Source organism: Alexandromys fortis, unplaced genomic scaffold, assembly GCF_014885135.2.
Source record: "Alexandromys fortis isolate MF-2015 unplaced genomic scaffold, M_Fortis_MF-2015_v1.1 scaffold_284, whole genome shotgun sequence".
Classification (NCBI taxonomy): domain Eukaryota; kingdom Metazoa; phylum Chordata; class Mammalia; order Rodentia; family Cricetidae; genus Alexandromys; species Alexandromys fortis.
This window is the reverse complement of record NW_026068160.1, coordinates 412,890-430,664: the sequence shown is the minus strand read 5'-3', so window position 1 is coordinate 430,664 and position 17,775 is coordinate 412,890. Positions and strand designations below refer to the sequence as shown.

General features: G+C 53.8%; 2 protein-coding genes across 10 annotated transcripts in view; both read right to left on the bottom strand.

Annotated features, from left to right (window-relative positions):
* Positions 1-114: 114 nt before the first annotated feature.
* Positions 115-4,325, bottom strand: LOC126491784 (arrestin domain-containing protein 2). Its single transcript, XM_050127655.1, has 8 exons — positions 3,921-4,325; positions 3,776-3,842; positions 3,513-3,660; positions 2,841-2,943; positions 2,505-2,761; positions 2,251-2,413; positions 1,631-1,788; positions 115-1,369 (listed from the first exon to the last, which is right to left on the bottom strand). The coding sequence occupies exons 1-8, from the start codon at positions 4,192-4,194 to the stop codon at positions 1,316-1,318; spliced, it is 1,224 nt and encodes a 407-aa protein (XP_049983612.1). The 5' UTR covers positions 4,195-4,325; the 3' UTR covers positions 115-1,315.
* A 2,738-nt stretch (positions 4,326-7,063) lies between these two features.
* Kcnn1 (potassium calcium-activated channel subfamily N member 1) overlaps positions 7,064-17,775 on the bottom strand; it is a 33,397-nt gene continuing 22,685 nt past the window's right edge. For 8 of the 9 annotated variants that reach the window (XM_050127649.1, XM_050127650.1, XM_050127651.1 and 5 more), the window contains 4 exons: positions 12,887-12,997; positions 11,142-11,269; positions 9,566-9,635; positions 7,064-8,453 (listed from right to left, as the gene is read on the bottom strand). In XM_050127649.1, coding sequence (XP_049983606.1) covers positions 8,208-8,453; positions 9,566-9,635; positions 11,142-11,269; positions 12,887-12,997 — 555 coding nt within the window. In that variant the 3' untranslated portion in view covers positions 7,064-8,207. The remainder of the gene's footprint in view (positions 8,454-9,565; positions 9,636-11,141; positions 11,270-12,886; positions 12,998-17,775) is intronic. The other variant, XR_007589459.1, reaches the window with a different exon arrangement.

Genomic DNA, 17,775 nt, shown 5'->3' with positions numbered 1-17,775 from the left:
CCTGTATGACCCCAGGACCCCAGCTCACAGGGCCTGGGACTCACCTGTCTCTGTTTCCAGTGATAGGATTAAATAATAACTAATTAATGGAATCCATTATCAATGTTATTATTGCCACAGTCTCATTAGGTAGCCTCCCGCCTCAACCTCCTGAGGGCTCAACCTGCTTCTAGCTGTCTGTATTCACAGGCTGTGTGGTAGCACTGGGTGATCGCATGCAGAAACCACGCCTAGAGCTCGAGGCCCCTTCCCCACCTTCGTGAAGACTGATACACACAAAACAACAAATATATTTTTTTTTGGCTTTTTGAGACAGGGTTTCTCTGTGTAGCCCCAGCTGTTCTGGAACTAGCTCTGTAGACCAGGCTGGCCTAGAACTCATAGAGATCTGCCTGTCTCTGCCTCTGAGTGCTGGGATTTAAAGGCGTGCACCAGCACCAACACCCAGCCAAATAAATCTTAAAAAACAAAACAAGAAAAAGACATAGACAGACTGGTGACCAGAGGCAGGAAGGTGTGTGAGGAGGGCATGGGCCCCAGTTAAGTCCCTGGAGGGGATCGGAGTTTTACTGGTCTTCAGGGGCCATGGGCGAATAAGGTGTCAGCTCAGTCTTTCCCGTTTTTATTTATTCATTTTTAATGTACAAAGGGTGATGAGTTCTTCAGACGTGGGCATGGCAAATCCCTGGCAGGGCTGTGAAGAGGGGAGCTTTCCCAGTTGCTCCCGGGCACCTGTTGCCCCTTTGGTGACCTGCCAGGCTGCCGTGTCCTTGTCTGGATTCTACCCTGAGCAAGGCCTGAGCTTCTCGTGGCAGAGCATGCGGGCGGCTCTGGACTCACCGGGCCACCAGTCCTCAGAAACTGGCAATCTTGGACCCTCAAGTCCCACAGAGCCTCGGTCTGTCCTGCTCACCTTACAATGTGGCCATATTTAAGATGCCTGCACAACTGGGCTCCCGCCCCTAGGTTGCAGACGGTGGGACTGTGAGCTCCGACCATCTCCTCTGTCCCGTCTGCATGCTGAGCTCCTCAATGCCACAGCCTCGCTGAAACTTCCTCTGTGGGCCTTTGGCCTCCCGTCTGGTTCTGGCTTCTCCCAGATTCATCTCTCCCAGACTGTAACCCTCTAGGGATCTAGCACTGGTCAAACACAGAGAACTGGAAGCCTCAGGAGGACCCCAGTCCACAGAAGTCACGCGCTGCTCCTCAGTCCTGTGTGACGGCAGGAGACCCTCGGCCTCCTGTTTTCCCAAAGCAGACAGCTGGACTGCAGTGGCCAGAGAAACGTGAACCTACCGAAGTGTCCGCTCACACATCAGCAGGTCATGCAGCGTGGCCTCACAGCCTCTGAGGGGGGGTTAGGATCCTCCTGACAGACAGAGTCCCAGTGAGTTGCCTCGTCCACCCTGCCAGCCCCAAGCTCAGAGAACAGGCAGTTAGGGGTCACCAGGAGGGCATGAGGCTGAGCATATGCTCGGGAGCTCATTTCCTCTATGTAGCCCAGGCTGGCCTGTCTCTTGTGTTCCTCCTGCCTCAGCATCCCAAGGGCTGGGGGGAGGGGAGGGTAAGAAGCCCATGTGACTCAGCAAACCCCGCCCCCCCCCAGCTAGAGAGGGCACAAGCAGTTTACCTCAGAGTACAGTGGAGGCGGGTGGTAGCGGAAGTCATGGAGACAGGCAAAATAGGGCCCTTCCAGAGTCACACCCGGGTCCCGCAGCAGGGGTAAGGGCCCCAGTGAGGCAATTGGCAGCAGGCTGTCCCTCACCACCTCTGAGTACTCAGGGGGTGCTGGAAGGGAGAGATGAGACCGGGCTTCTGGAGGACCCGTGGCCTTGACATGACTATGACCAAGCCTTTCGCCTTTCCCCCCTAGGGACAGTTGCCCAGGCTGACTTCCAACTATAGCAATCCTCCTGCCACAATTGGTTTGGTTTTGTTTTTTTGAGGAAGGATCTGAGTGTAGAGCAGGTTGCCCTGGAGCACACAGCGACAGGTCCCCTTGTGTTTGCCTCTGTTGCTGCCTGGCACTAAAGGTGTGTGTCACCATGCCCTGCTGGGTCTCCTACAGTCCTGGTTAGGTTTTGAATTATTAAGTAGGGGAGGCTGGCCTTGAACCGTCCCCCAGTCCTCGGTGTGCAGGGATGGTGGGTGCTGGGATTAGACCATGCTTGCCTAGAGACCCCTGGACTGGAGGGTGGGACCGGGCCGCGGCTCCACCTGCCCACATCCTTGGTTGCTGACTGAGCTCACCCTCTGGCGCCTCCAACTGGGTGCACAGGCCCCAGTTATGCAGGAAGCTGGCTCGGCTGCCTACGCTGGCCGAGCGACTGCCCAGGGGGTGCAAGGGGACCGTGCCGATGACCAATGGCAGCTCCAGCAGCAGCTTCGAGGAACCTGGGATGTCCACGCAGACCTGAAGGGAGAAGCGGCGATGTGGACAACTACCCTACCTGTGCCCTCCACCCTGGCCCGAACAACGGGGTGGAGGGAGGCTTGCTGGGTACCTTGAGGGAATAGTCCACACTGAGCACGCAGCAGTGCAGGATGGACGGGCCCACTGGGGGGATGCGCAGCGCGCGACCGGGCCACAGCGCACGGCAACCAGGGCCCACGGGCTCCCCGTCTACACTGGCCACCACAGTGCGCTTCTGCTTGCGTGCACCTCGGGCCATGAAGGTCTGTGTCTGTACCAGGGCGGCGCGGGTCTGCACAGGTCGCGTGGAGCCATTGTCAATCTCCGCGAAGATAGGGATGACCTCACCTACAGCACAGAGCAGCTTGCCTCAGTTTCCCCATTGCTAGCTCTTCCTACTCCAGCCGCATCCCTTCCCACTTGTTACCCGGAGTGTAGCCCTTGCGGTCGATCTTGGCTGAGAGAGTGACAAGACCATGGTTGCAGTACCAGGATCGAGCCACCTTCTCCCGGGCTCCAGCCTGCGGTTCCTGTGGGGACACTAAGGGTCACTTCAGGCACATGGACACTTGGGGCTTCTATGTTAGAGGGACCCTAGTTTCAGAAAGAAGATGGGACAGGGAGAACGGTGCCTGTTTTAGGCCAGCCACCCCTACAAAATGTGACCCTGTCTAAAGAAACCAAAAGTTGAATAAAAAATTAAAACCAAGAATAGGTGTGGGGTGCACACCTTTAATCCCAGCAGACAGATCTCTGTTGATTTGAGGACAGAGACCAGTCAGGGTTACACACACGGGTTTGTAAAATTTAAAAAAGAACAAGAAAGAAACAAACAAATCTCAAAACCAATAAAACAAAAAAGTGCAAGCCCTACTGTGCCCCGTTTCCCAAGCGGGGCATCTAAGACTGAGGTAGGGCAAGACACTCGCCCAGAGAGAGCCACACAAGTGGGTGCCTTCAGGGTTTTCACCCGGCTCTAGCAAGTCACCTCTAACTTCTGGCTCCTCTGTTTCAGAGACCGCCTGTAACTCCCAACTCCGGAAGACGGCGGAGAGGCCAGGTCGGACCCCACCTTGCCCCCCACGGGGCAGCCACGTACCAGCAGGGCAGGTGTGTTTATGTCCACGGGTTCAATGACAGTGAACACCTTCCGGGCGCGGCGTGCGGGGACCCAGGGCCGATGCAGGGTGGCTTTGATGGAATAGCGGACGCTGCCGTGTTTGCCCTCGAAGGATGTCACTAGGGAGCTGGAGTGGCGAGAGGCGGTTCAGGGTAGGAGACAGAGGCATGCAAGTGAAGTCCCGAGGAGTTAGGGGTCGGAGGAGCGCAGATGCCCAGCGGGTGGACGACAGCGGGGCTTACATAGGCAGCTGGAAGCTGAAGGGAAACTCGTGACGTCCGGCGGGCAGAGTGGCGATGTCCCCCGAGTCTAGGAGAAGACAATGGACTCAGCGGACGCGGGCTTGGGGATCGCCTGCTCGGGGTCTCGGGGGTCCCCAGCCTGTACCTGGCGCGAGCAGCGTGGCGCGGTGGTTCACGACTTCCACGCGCTCGCTGTAGCTCTGCGTATACGCGGTGCTGGAGCCAGCGCTGCGCGACTCGGTCCAGTGTGCGAGCGCGCGGCCCCGAGCGCGCAGCCTGAGCGCGCCCACGCGCGCCGCCCCCGCCAGCTCCAGCAGTACCCGGCCCGCCACGGCCTGGCCTCCGTGGAACACGGGCTCGGTGCCCGCGCGCGCCCCGTCCAGCTGCACCACGAAGGCCTTCACCTTGTCGAACAGCATCGCATTGACCGACGCGAACCCAAAAGAAGGCCGACCCGGGGCTCGAACCCGCGACACGGAAGACCGAGCGGCTGGGAGCGCGGCAAGTTCGAACTACGCCCGCGGACACGCAGGCCAGCAGGACCCGAAGACCGCTCGGGACTCGCGCGCGGCGCGGCGGGCTCTTATACGGCGGGGCGGGGGCGGGGCCTGCGGAGAAGGCCGCACCTACCGGAAGAGGCTCCGTCAAAAGCGCCGATGGGGGCGGGGCCAGAGAGGGAAAGCCGCGACCCCTGGGAGCCAATAGTGTGGCGAAGGAATGGCCTGAGAGAAAGCCACGCCTCCCGGAAGAGGAACCACCAATAGCGCGGCTGGGAGGCGGGGCCTGGAAAACCCGGCTTTGCCGAACTGGACCAAAGGTTCCTCGAGGGCCGTGGCCTGAGAAAAAGCCGCGCCCCCTAGAACGGTTACGCCGTAGCGCAGGGGCGTGGCCTGGGGGGCCCGCCCCTCCTACATTAGCATCGAGGAGGCGTGGTCTGGTGGGAAAATTCACCAATAGCACCGGGGGGCGGGTCCTCTTAGGCTCCGCCCCAAGCTGACCCTCGGTGGGCGGCGTTGCGGCGAGGGTGGCCCTGAAGTGGGGACCCGGTCTGAGGCGCAAACTTTGCAGCTGTCACTGTTTTTTCGTTGTTTGTTTTGTTTTTGAAACTGGTTTTCATGTAGTCCAGGCTGGCCTGGAGCTCGAGACAGTCCTGCGTCATCCTCCTGAGGGCTCGGATGGCCGCCTTAGTCACGAAACCTGGCTGCCTTTCTTTATTTCGGCTGTTCTGAGAAAGACCTGGCTGGTTTGGAACTCACTCGTGTACACCGAGTGCTGGGACAAAAGCTTCCTTTCCTTTGAGGCCGGGTCTCACACAGCCCGGCTGGCCTCCAGTGCGCCATGCAGTCAAGCCCCGAGCTTCCAAGGCTGGGTTTGCGGGCGTTTGCCACGACGCCTGGCTCTTTCTCGCCCACGGTGACCCAGGCTGTCCTGGAACTCAGGGCCATGGAACCCCGTCTCTCTCAGCACTGAGTTGACAGACGTGCACCACTAGGTCTCAGTTTCCCAGCCTCATCATCAGCTTGCTGCCACCTGCAGACCCCCGGCGGTGCGGATTGGTGGGGGTACCCCAGGTTGGGCACCCCCGTCAAAGGACAACCGCTTCGTGCCTTAATTTCCACTTCCACAGGGCGTGGCAGAAGTCAGTCCTGGCCACAGAATGTGGCGTGTGGATCGTCGTGCATACCCGGCTCGAGTCCGGGAGACGCTCTGACTTCGAATTGTGTCTGGGGACAGCGTGACCCTTCTCGGGGACTCAGTTTCCCCTCAGAGCTCTCAGGGGATCCAGCCCGGCGTTTGTGGGACGCGCGCGCCCCCTGGTGGACCAGGGATGCACCGAGGCTCGTATTCACTCCTGGAGTCCAGCTGCACGGACACGGGGATCCCAGAGGCTGCTGCACGGTCACGAGGGCGTCACGCACCGCCACCTCCAGCGTGGGAGTCAGCGCTGAAGGGCGCGAGCGGCAGTGACAAGGGATTCGGACTGGAGGACCAGAGTTCTTGGCCAGGAGGGCAGAGCGGGAACTGAGTGCAACACCTCCAGCAGAGCGAGTGTACCACAGATGGGCCTCCACAGGCCCAGAGAGGACGCGGCCTGAGGTCACACAGCAAGTCAACCGCCGCCACCTCTCAGAGAAAGTCTGGGTCGCTTCAGGATTTCCCTTGGTTCCCACAGACCACCAGCTCAGCGCTGTTGAAAGCGCAGCCTTTGCTTCTGCCCCGCCCATTTCACAGTCGGGTACCCTGAGACCTGGAGCCCATAGAGGCGGTGACATCTGCCCTGCACACACAGCTGGCGCTGGGGTAGGACTCCGTAGGTGAGGCTGAGGTGGGAAGGCTATGATCACGATATATAGTGAAAGGTCCCCCAACCCCCACAGTTTCCTCCCCGGTGGGAGACATTCCTACCTGACCCACAAACACCATCATACTCTCCCCTACTCCAGAGAAAAGCAGAGTAGCAGACACTGCAAGGTAAACTGAGGCAGGGTTCTGGGTGCACGAAGATACGGGGCTTCTTTGAGAATTGGGGCCCCCACACCTGGAAGGCCTGAACAGGAGACTCCCTAGCCCACCCAGGGGTTCAGCAGACCCTGCATGGGGGACGGAATCCCTCCATCCACTTTAATTGGGGTTGTACCATTTTTGTGATACTTCTGTGTCCAGGTTGCTATAGTTCTGAGATGGGGACGCAATCCAAGCAGGGGTACTTCACCCAGTGAGAAATCGACAGTCTATTATAGCCCAGGCTACCCTCAAACTACTGTGAACTGTCCTCCTGCCTCAGGCTCCCCTGTGCTGGGATGATAGACGTGTGCAACCACACCCAACTGTTGTTTCCCACGTGTTGAGAGAGGGTCCCGTCCCGTAACTCTGGCTGGTCTTGAGCTGGCAATCCTCCGGCCTCAGCTTCCTGAGTGTCTTCTGCATAGGGCGCCCCTGCTTTCTGCGAGCTCAGCTGGGGAGCAGCACCCACCGCCGTCGCAGGTAGGTTTCAGCTGCGGTGAAGTCACTGGCCACGGTGTTCACGCCTTCGCTGCGCGCCTCCGGCCAGTGGGTTGCCGCCGGGCCACCAGCGCTTGCACTCGCAGCGGCGCTGCCGCCTCGGGCAGCACCCAGCCCAGCAGCCGCTGCTTCCCCCCCCCCCCCCAGCCCCGCACACCGCTGTGCGCAAAGGTGCGCAGGGAGCCCAGCCCCAGGCCGGGTCCCCGCACCCCGTCGGGACTTCCTGCTTCAGCGGGACTCAGGCCAGGGCTGGGACTGATGTAGCGCTGCCTGCTGTCCGAGGCGACCTGGGGCCCCACAGCTGCGTTTTATACTATTCTGCCCGCCCAGCCTCCCTGCAACGCACTCACCTAGATCCTGCCCTGAACCTTTGTATATGCAGAGTTTGAGGACTCTGTCGTCCTCTCCTCTACTCCCAAAAGTCACCACCAAGGAGTGCCAGGTCACCTCCAGCCGTGTTTATTTTTTTGCCCCCTTCCCCAGTTCTCACCGTGTAGCTACGAAACTCAGAGATCCTCTGCCTCCCAAGTGTTGGGACCTTGGCATGCAACCATACCCCGCCTTGTTTATTTCTCCCGCTTCTGTTTGGCTCAGCGGACAGGATGATACCGTACTCCCCAGGCCCTCATGGGCAGTCTCTGGAGGGAGCATTTACGGAGCACCTACCCTCTGGCCATGTGTAGGGATGGGTTAGGCCCTGCCTCTCCCTGATAGACACCTGCCATGCCCCACTGCAGCGGGGAGTGGAGTCTAGTTCCACCCAACAGATCCTCCCTACAAATTTCTTGTTATGGAGACCAAGCTGGACCTCCAGGAAGCCAGCCACAGGTCCACTATCTCCCAAGACCAGGTGGTTGACGTCTTCTCCGCAGTTCCAGTTGGTCCTGACTGGCCACTTATCCCTGTCAGAATTCTCAGTGGTCCCCGAGTGAGAGTCCTGGAACCCGGGGCTTGGAGGGACCCCAGCCTGCCACCACCTCCAAGTCTGGCCCTCCATGCCCTCGCTCTGGCCTCAGCCCTCACCGCTCTGAGCCTGCGTATTACTCCAGTCAGACCCTGAAGGAAGGGCATTGTGTGTACCGGGTACTCAGCACATGTACACTGATTCCTAGGCTGGGGCATCCACCTCCTCAAGTGAGATGCTCAAGGTCCTCCCTACCACGTAATCCGAAAATGGGTCGATGGCTCCTGATTCACTTAGAATGGCAGGGGCCCCTGCTGCTACTCCCTGCCCTCCTGGGGCTTAGGACAGCCAAGGTGGCCAGCAAGATCCCACGGTCCAGCCTCAGGGGAATGAATGCCAGTTTACTTGGCTCGGCTCCTCCCAGGCTTGCGAGTCCAGAGGTCTGGCAGTCCAGAATGGCAAGGGGCTAACCATGATCACATGATGGCTGAGATTTAGCAGTCTGGTGACCAGACCAGCAAGTGGTCACCTGCAGTCCGACCCCACGGTGGGCAGCCAGTGGCCTGGTGGGCTCTGGTTGGCTGGGGCTGGGTGACCAGGCCCTGGCCAGGATGGTGGCAGGGGGCATATGGCTTGGGCGATGAGGCCTGGCAGGGCCTGCAGGGAGGCACCCAGGGTGTCCAGGCGACTCTCCAGGGCGGCTAGGCGCGCCTCCAACTCCTCTTGCTGGACCTGCAGCTCCGACACTACTTCACACGCGATGCTCTGTGCCTGCGGAGATGGATAGGCCCAGTGACAAAGGAGGAGCCGAGGGGCCACCAAGAGGATCAAAAGAGCAGGGGACAGGAGAAATTTCTGTTAAAGTAGCTGGTGTGTGTGAGAGACAAAGACCTTGGCCTTGGCCAGCAGGGGCGCCGGAAGTTCACCATCCACACTGGGGCACCTGAGCCAGCAGCCTGCCAGAATCTGGCTAGATGTGGGTGCTCAAGCCACTCCCATCCAGTCACTGTCCTTTGGGCTGCCGGCCCTCGCCGTGCTGTCCCTCACCTGTCCCCACTCTGTTTGTTTGTTTGTTTGTTTTGAGACAGGGTTTCTCTGTGTAACAGTCCTGGCTGTCCTGGAACTCACCCTGTAGACCAGGCTGGTCTCGAACCCACAGAGATCCACGTACCTCTGCCTCCTGAGTGTTGTCTTTTCATTTTTATTTTTTATTTGTATGTATATTTTGAGACATGGTCTGCAGGTCATCGTTGAATTCAAAGCAATCATCCTACCGTACCTTCTGAGTACTGGAATAAACATTGTGGAATGATCCACTATGACCTTTGACTAACATCTCTGAATGCTAGAAACTGAGGCAGGAGGATCAAGAATTCTAAGTTTGTCCTTGTCTACAAAATGAATTCCAGGTAGACTGGGCTACATAATAACCTGTCTCAAAAACCAACAAGAATTTAACAACTTCAGAAAATATTACTGGGTAGAATAGCGCTGTGACGTGGAGTCCTGCCTCAAATCCCCAGTGAGGGGCTGAGGGCGTGGCTCAGGAGTGGAGCCCCTGCCTAGAATTTTCAGGGAGGGGCCGGGGGCGTGGTTTAGGGGTGGAGCCCCTGCCTAGAATCCTAGGCTGTACATAAGTTCAACACTGGGTCTCTATGTAGTTTAGGCCATTTCTGACCTCCTAGCCTCCTGCTTCAGTCTCTGGAAGAACCAGGCGTACTTGGCTTGCAGTCCCATGCCTGGAATATTAATCATGAATTTATATAGTATAGCCAAGTTGAACATAAACGGTAGATGCCTATTGTGGGTTCCCAGCCTCCTCTGATGGGACACTCCATCCCCTGGGTCCCCTACCCTTCCCTCCAGCACTGCCAGTTGCTCACCTTGGCAAGGTCAGCCAGCGTGTTGGCTTGATCATTCACCTTCCCTTGCTCAATCTTCACACTGCGCAGCCTGAGGAGACAGGGGCAAGGCCAGGTCAGGCGCAAGCAGGCTACAGACACACCCCACCCTTGGGATGGACATATCCTCTGCCCACTAGGGGCACATCTGTGGTATGCCCCTCCCCATGGGCGTCGTGTGCCCCCAGTCTTCCAGTCAGTCCAAGACTTACTTCTGAGCCCTGGCACGAGCCGGCAGAGCAGAGATAAAGAGAGAAAAAAAGCACAATGCGGTTTTAATGCCATGTAGCAACATGCTAAGTGCCTACCAGCACCTGCCCCCATGTGACAAACAGCGCCTGCCCCCAGGTGATACCCGGAGCCTGCCCCCAGGTGACACCCGGAGCCTGCCCCCAGATGACATCCGGCGCCTGCCCCCAGATGATACCCGGCGCCTGCCCCCAGGTGACACCTGGCGCCTGCCCCCAGGTGACACCTGGCGCCTGTCTCCAAGTGACACCCGGCGCTTGTCTCCAGGTTACACCCAACGCCTGTCTCCATGTTGCACCCAGCACCTGTCCCCAGGTGACACCTGGCGCCTGTCTCCAGGTGACACCCAGCTGTGGAGCTGCCACCTCCATGGCAAGGATCTGGCCCCTAGGGATGCCCCTGTGCCGTCACCCCAGTGGCTTCAGGCGAACTGCCTGTCATTCATCACACAGCCTGTGGGGGGCAGGTGCCACGCCCTTGGCTCCAAGGGTAACTTGTTCAGAAAATATCCTGGCTGGGGAACTGAGGCTGGCAAGGGCAGTGCCACAGTGATCCATGGAGTACTGTTCTCCCGGAGGGGCTCTTGTGCCATGTTCTGCAGCTAAATCCCCCCAGAGGCCATGACTGCCTCTTAAGGCCCATGGTCTGACCCTGGCACTGGCTGAGCATCACAGGCAAAAAAGAAAAGAAAAGGAAAGAGGGGCGGAGTGGCAGACAGACACGCAGAACATCCAGTACAGGGGGCTGGGTGAGCACGGAGGACCAAGGTGCAGCCTCTACAGGCAAGGACCATCGGGGCTGGAAAGATTCAGACCCACTCAAACTGCAAGTGCCCTCTGGGTACTTTTCCCAGAACTGTTTATTTTTGGTTTTATTTATTTGATTCCTCAGGAGCTCAATCACTAGCTCCACTGTGGGGGCTCTCCTACCCAGTGCCCCTTCCTCATACTGGCTCCCTCACCTCTCCGCCTCAGTCTGGGCTCTGCATCCTCCTTGCGTGGCTACCCAGGGATCCCAGTTCATGCCCCTCCCTGCTCTAGGCCCTAATTCTAACGTGTTTGTCTGCAACAACTGCTGTAGCATTTGGAGAAGGGCCATGGAGGTACAGGCGGCCTACCGCCGTGCCTGAGGGCACTGGTGACTCACAGTGACACACTACCTCTCCTCCCCCCTCCCCCCCACCCCCGACTTTCTTCTTCTAGAATCTTTGCGATGTGCGAGAACACTCCTTGGGTCTGCTCTAGGGCACAGCCCTGTGTGGCTGAGAGCCAGGTATGCGGGAAAGGAGCTGGGAAGGTGCCGGACTTACTGATGGATGGCTTGGAGGAACTTACGCTGGTGTTTCCGAACCCGGCCTTGGTCTGGCTTCTTCACTAGCCTGCTGTGTTTGTAGATGAGCCAAGTCTCCCTGAGAACGTTTGCAGCAGCATTTTTGACCTGGGGAGCAGAAGAAAACAGTTTCTTAGGGTCATTATCAGATGACCCAAAACTTCTGCAAACTTCTAGAACCCTCTGGAAATCCAACCTGTTGGGTTTCTGCTCTGTGGGCCAGAGGTGCATTTGATTCCCACAGCTAATGTAACACAGGTGTCGGACTGTCAAATACTGAAAATGGGAATTTAGCAACTTTTTTTTTTTTTGGTTTTTTTGAGACAGGGTTTCTCTGTGGCTTTGGAGCCTGTCCTGGAACTAGCTCTGTAGACCAGGCTGGTCTCGAACTCACAGAGATCTGCCTGCCTCTGCCTCCCAAGTGCTGGAATTAAAGGCATGCGCCACCACCGCCCGGCTAGCAACTTGACATATCCCAGCTGCTTTGTCTGCATTGGCTGTCAACCTTTGGGCAACACAGGTGTTCACTTAGGATTAATATCTACTTTATGATGCAGTAGCAAGTTATAGATATGAAGTAGTAGCAAAAATAATTGTGTGGTGGGGGTCACAACATGAGGAACTGTATTAGAGGGTCATGGCGTTAGGAGCTTGAGAACCATTGTTTTACAGGGTCTCGTATAGCCCAGGCTAAACTGAAACTCACTATGTAGCTGAGGCTAGCTTTCCTCGGGCTCTTGAGTGCTGCTGGGCTGACAGATCTGGGGCACCATGCTGCTTCATGTGGTGCGGTGGAGCCCAGTGCTCCGCACTCTGCCAACGGGGCACTAGCCACTCACTCATTCCTTTTATACATGGGAAAACCAAGGCACAGAAAGGGCAATGTACAAATGTTGATAAGTTCATGGTGTGCACTTAGCAGCTTGATCCAAAGATGGTAACACTGTGTGGTCCTGTCCCCTCCGAGCTGCAGACACTTGTGTAGTGGGAATCTGGTAGAGTCACTGTGTCCAGGGGTACGAGCTGTTTCTCACTGCACTAGTAGAATGTGTTAGTGTTTGTTGAAAGGACCTAAACCTTGAAGAAATCGTGGCAGAGAACAGTGACTGTTTCCTATTTGTAGAGTTGTTTCTCTGAAGGGGTTTTCCATCCATTGCATGACTTTGCTCACAAGCCTGCCTGGCACTCTTGGATGTCTTGCATTACTGGGCACTGCAAATGGTACACAATAAAAACCAAGGTTCATCCAGGCGGTGGCAGCGCACACCTTTAATCCCAGCACTTGGGAGGCAGAGGCAGGCAGAAATCTGTGAGTTCCAGGCCAGCCTGGTCTACAAGAGTGAGTTCCAGGACAGTTAGGGGCTGTTACAGAGAGAAACCCTGACTCACAAAACCATAAAAAAAGAACTAAAGATGAAAAGGACACCATGATCCCCTTCAGAGAACACATATCATAGATTAAAGGGGCTCTGTTATGAGGAACTTGTGCCCCAAACACAATCTTTGTGTACAATCAATGAATATGTTTCTGAATGGAGGGTAGACGTTCAGTTCACAGAAACCCTTCTGCCCTGCTCCCAGGAAGCGGCAACTGCCTCCTGGAGTGACTATCCTCTGAACGTCCTGCTAAAACAGAACATACGGACATGGGGGCTGCGCCTGGTGCGGGTTTGGAATGGCTCCTGCGTGACACACAGAGACAGGAGCCTACAAGGAGGGGCTCACCCGCTTGGTGAGCTGCGTGTCCATCATGAAGTTGTGCACGTGTTTCTCAGCCTTGGTGAGCTCCAACTTCCTGGCCACGACGGCCACCACGAGTGCAGTGCAGCCCGCTCCCTGTGTGGGGTGAGGGCATGTCAATCCCAAGGCCAGGCACGCCTCCTCCAGGAAGCCCTCCCTGGGCCCCGCCCCTCTGCCAAGGTCTCATTCCTGGTCAGGGTTAGTCTTTGAAGGGCCATATTGATAAGGTCAAGGCAACTTTTGCAGAGAAACATTCTGTGTGTAGTACTACAGAGTCAGGACAAAGAAGGGGGGGGGTGAGATCCATACAAAGGAGCTCCGCTGTGGGTTCTGACTCTGAAAGCCAGGCAGAGCAGCCTCAGATTCAAGGAGAAAATGGTGGGCACTGGACAAGAGGAAGACAAACGTGTGGCTGTGCCCAGAAAAGGAAAAGGTGGCGGGAGAGAGAAGCAGCAAGCCAGGAGCGTGGAGCAGAGGATCACTGGAATCCAGGGGTTAAAGGGCTGCCTGGACCACAGTAAGACTGTCAAAATAAGGGCCTGGGGCAAGGCCCAAACTGCTTGTTAGAATTTTCTGGAAGGAGTCATGATGGGGAACCTCCTTTAGCTAACAGCCTTTGAGAGGCTGGAACAGGTGTGGCGTGGCCTTTGGGTACCAAAAAGCCCACGGGAGAGTCCACCCTGCCCCTTCCTGCACACCACACCTGGATGTCAGACCCTGTTCCTGTTTCCTTGCTGTGACCCATGCGTTTCCCTTTTAATAAAGAAAAACCTTAATATACCCTATTTGAAGCTCGTGTGGGATTATTCGATTCGCGTTCCCCCATCTAACACATTCAGCTTCATGGGGCCAAATCCACGCTTACCGTGAACTCCCTCACCCCCTGCCACGCTCCCGGTTCACCAGCTCAGGCACGTTTCTCGCCAGCCTGCAGCCCACTTGCTGCTGCTCAGGAACCTGACTTTCCCCGTTGAGGGGGATCGCGGCTGAGGGAAAGCCTTGGGTGTCCTTCTTATTCTGGCCACCAACTCTCTCCATGTATGGAATCACTTTAATTGTCCTTAATAACTGCTCTGATTTTGTGAAACAAAGCATATTTATCTAAGTAGGTGACAGCCCACGTGGAACCGGTGCAGGAGGCTGCATGGAACCGGTGCACACTGCACAGGTTCCCAGAGAACCACCGCTCCCAGAGAAGCCAGGGAGAGCCCTGCCTGCTCAGTCCGTCTGCCACACGGCTGCAATTGGACACCTGCTAGCCAATAAAGATTATTACACCTACTCCAATTCACTGTAATTGCCTAGGGCAGGTCAGGAAATTGTAAAACTTGAATGTTATATGATAACTGACAATATTATCATTCGGGAATTTAATAACCATTGCTTATATTATGGAGGGTATTCTGCAAGGCTTATGTGATTTTCCTTATACATACATACATATATTTGAATTTTGGGAATTATCTTTGTGATGTAGGAGTGTCATATATCAATCTGTTGATTTCATTGGTTAAGCAATAAAGAAACTCCTTGGCCCTGATAGGTTAAAACATAGTTGGGAGGAGTAAACAGAATAGGATGCTGGGAGGAAGAGGAAGTGAGCTCAGACTTGACAGCTCTGCTCTCTGGAGCAGAGGCCCTGCTTCGCTCTCCTGGGCATACGCGATGAAGCTCCGACCCAGGATGGACGTAGGCTAGAATCTTCCCAGTAAGCGCACCTAGCGTAGGCTAGAATCTTCCCAGTAAGCGCACCTAGCGGTGCTACACAGATGATAAGAAATGGGCTAGATTAATATGTGAGAATTAGCCTAGAAGAGGCTAGATAGAAATGGGCCAAGCAGTGCTTAAATGAATACAGTTTGTGTGTTGTTATTTCGGGCATAAGCTAGCCAGGCAGCCAGGGTTTTGGGGACACAGCCCCGCCGCTCATATTTCAACATCTTTGTTTTGCACATTATATCTTTAAGAAAATGGTTTGTAAAAGAGCCAAGAATGAGGCACAGTTAGAGAGATACAGTCTTTACAGAACAATAATGAACAGATAGCTGAGAAATTAATCCTATTGAAAAGGATAACATTAATTCTACAGACATAATTTAATCCATGTTGAAGGGTGCTGAGAAATTATCTGAAAGAATGCATACTGTTGAACTTAACAATCAGAATCTGTTAAAAATTTATGATAGGTTAATGGATAGGGTATCTCTCCAGGAAGGTAATATGCACACCATCTAAATAATGTCCAAGGAGGAGAGGTTATCTTTCCTGGACGGATTTCATACCTTCGAATCATATGTTCAGAATAAGAACCAGTAGCTAAAAGAATCATGAGGGCCCTAGAACAACAAGACTGGAGATTCTGACTACAAAAAAGGCAGTAGCAAAAAGATTTGAAACAATTGGTAGTGCACGCCTTTAATCCCAGTACTCGGGAGGCAGAGGCAGGCAGATCTCTGTGAGTTCGAGACCAGCCTGGTCTACAAGAGCTAGTTTCAGGACAGGCTCCAAAGCTACATAGAAACCCTGTCTCAAAAAAAACAAAAAAGAGATTTGAAACAATTGAGGAGATTATTGGAACTGATGAGTGGGAAGAGAAGCTACAAGAATTGGATTTAGCCTCGTCAGTACAGGTCAAAGTCAGGATGACATTCCCAGAGTTTTAACTGTGTATCCAGTAACCGCCTCTGGGAAGCCATCTGGTACAAAATACCCTAAGGTAGTCAAAGAATATACTTGGCAGCCTGTAGGTATGAGCAACCTAAAGGAAATCAAGAAAGGCTTGCAGTCCCCATTTGTTAGGGCAATGGTGAGAATGTGGGCTTTAAGAAATGAGGCCATTTCATAGAACTGGCTTCAGTTAATCTCAGCAGTCCTAGAAGACGAACCCCAGCTGCTATGGAAATGCTATTGGTGGGAAGAGGCAAAAATTTTAAAACAACAGGGAAAAGCAAAAGGATTTGAGGCTTTCCAAGATCAAATTCTTGGCAAGGGCCATTACTCTGATCCTCAGGACCAAGCTCTTTATGATGACCACACCTCGTCCCTATGTAGCACAGCAGCTTTAAATGCTTGGGACAGGATTCAGGAACCAGGACAGAGGGATGAGTCGCGATGAGTCACATATTAGGGTTAAATGGGGCCAGAGAGAACCCTTAGTGACTTTTTACCAAGATTAACTAAGGCTGTATAAGAAGGACCAACAGACCCAGAAGCTAGATGAGCACTTATTGAAACTCTGACTTTTGAAAATGCTAACTTAGGGCTGGAGAGATGGCTCAGTGGTTAAGAGCATTGCCTGTTCTTCCAAAGGTCCTGAGTTCAATTCCCAGCAACCACATGGTGGCTCACAACCATCTGTAGAGAGGTCTGGTGCCCTCTTCTGGCCTTCAGGCATACAGACAGAATATTGTATATATAATAAATAAATAAATAAATAAATAAATAAATAAATAAATAAATAAAAAATGCTAACTTAGAATGCAAAAAGATCCTTGGGCCTTTAAAGGGCTTCACTAACCCCACATCAGATAGAGGTCTGATCTCCAAAATATACGAACAACTCAAGAAATTGGACACCAAAAGAACACCTAATCCAATAAAAAATGGAGTACAGACCTAAACAGAGAACTCTCAACAGAGGAATGTAAAATGGCTGAAAGACACTTAAGGAAATGTTCAACATCCTTAGTCATCAGAGAAATGCAAATCAAAACAACTCTGAGATTCCATCTTACACCTGTAAGAATGGCCAAGATCAAAAACAGTGATACAACTTATGCTGGAGAGGTTGTGGGGAATAGGGAATACTTCTGCATTGCTGGTGGGAATGCAAGCTGGTACAGCCCCTTTGGATGTCAGTGTGGTGATTTCTCAGAAAATTAGGAAACAACCTTCCTCAAGACCCAGTAATACCACTTTTGGGTTTATATCCAAAGGATGCTCAATTGTGCCACAAAGACATGTGCTCAACTGTATTCATAGCAGCTTTGTTTGTCATAGCCAGAACCTGGAAACAACCTAAATGCCACTCGATTGAAGAATGGATAAGGAAAATGTGGTACATACACAATGGAGTACTACACAGCAGAAAAAATAACGACAGCTTGAATTTTACAGGAAAATGGATGGAGCTAGAAAACATTATTTTGAGTGAGGTAGCCTAGACACAGAAAGACAATTATCACATGTACTCACTCATAGGTGGTTTTTAAACATAAAGCAAAGAAAGCCAGCCTAGAAACCACAATCCCAGAGAACCTAGACAACAATGAGGACACTAAGATAGACTTACATAGATCTAATCTACATGGGAAGTAGAAAGTAGAAAAAGACAAGATCTCCTGAGTTAATTGGCAGCATGGGGACCTTGGGGGAGGATTGAAGAGGGAGGGGACAGGTAGGGAAGGGAGCAGAGAAAAATGTAGAGCTCAATAGATATCAATTTTAAAAAAAGGTCAGATCAGTACCAAGAAATGAATGGATCCTGCATACAATGAATGTTGAGACATTTGACTATGGTACTGAAGCTTAGGTAGGAGAAGCAATTTCCAATGCTATGAGGGGACACCAAAATGCCAAATGTTCAAATTGTGGTAGAACAGAACATCTGAGAAGGGATTGTAGACAAGGAATTCCTAGAAATAATGTCTCCTCTGGGAATGGCAAGAATAGACGGTCTCAATCTTCTGGAATATGTAGGAAAAGGTTGACATTGGACCAATGAATGCAGATCAACAAGACAGATAAGGCAACCTGATACCATCAGGAAACTCCTTGGGGGTCTTCTTGCAGGCCCCCAGGTCAAACATGGTCCAGTCATTCCCAGTCACTGTGGAGGACATGTCTCACCAGGAAAATTAGAAAATCTAGTGCCT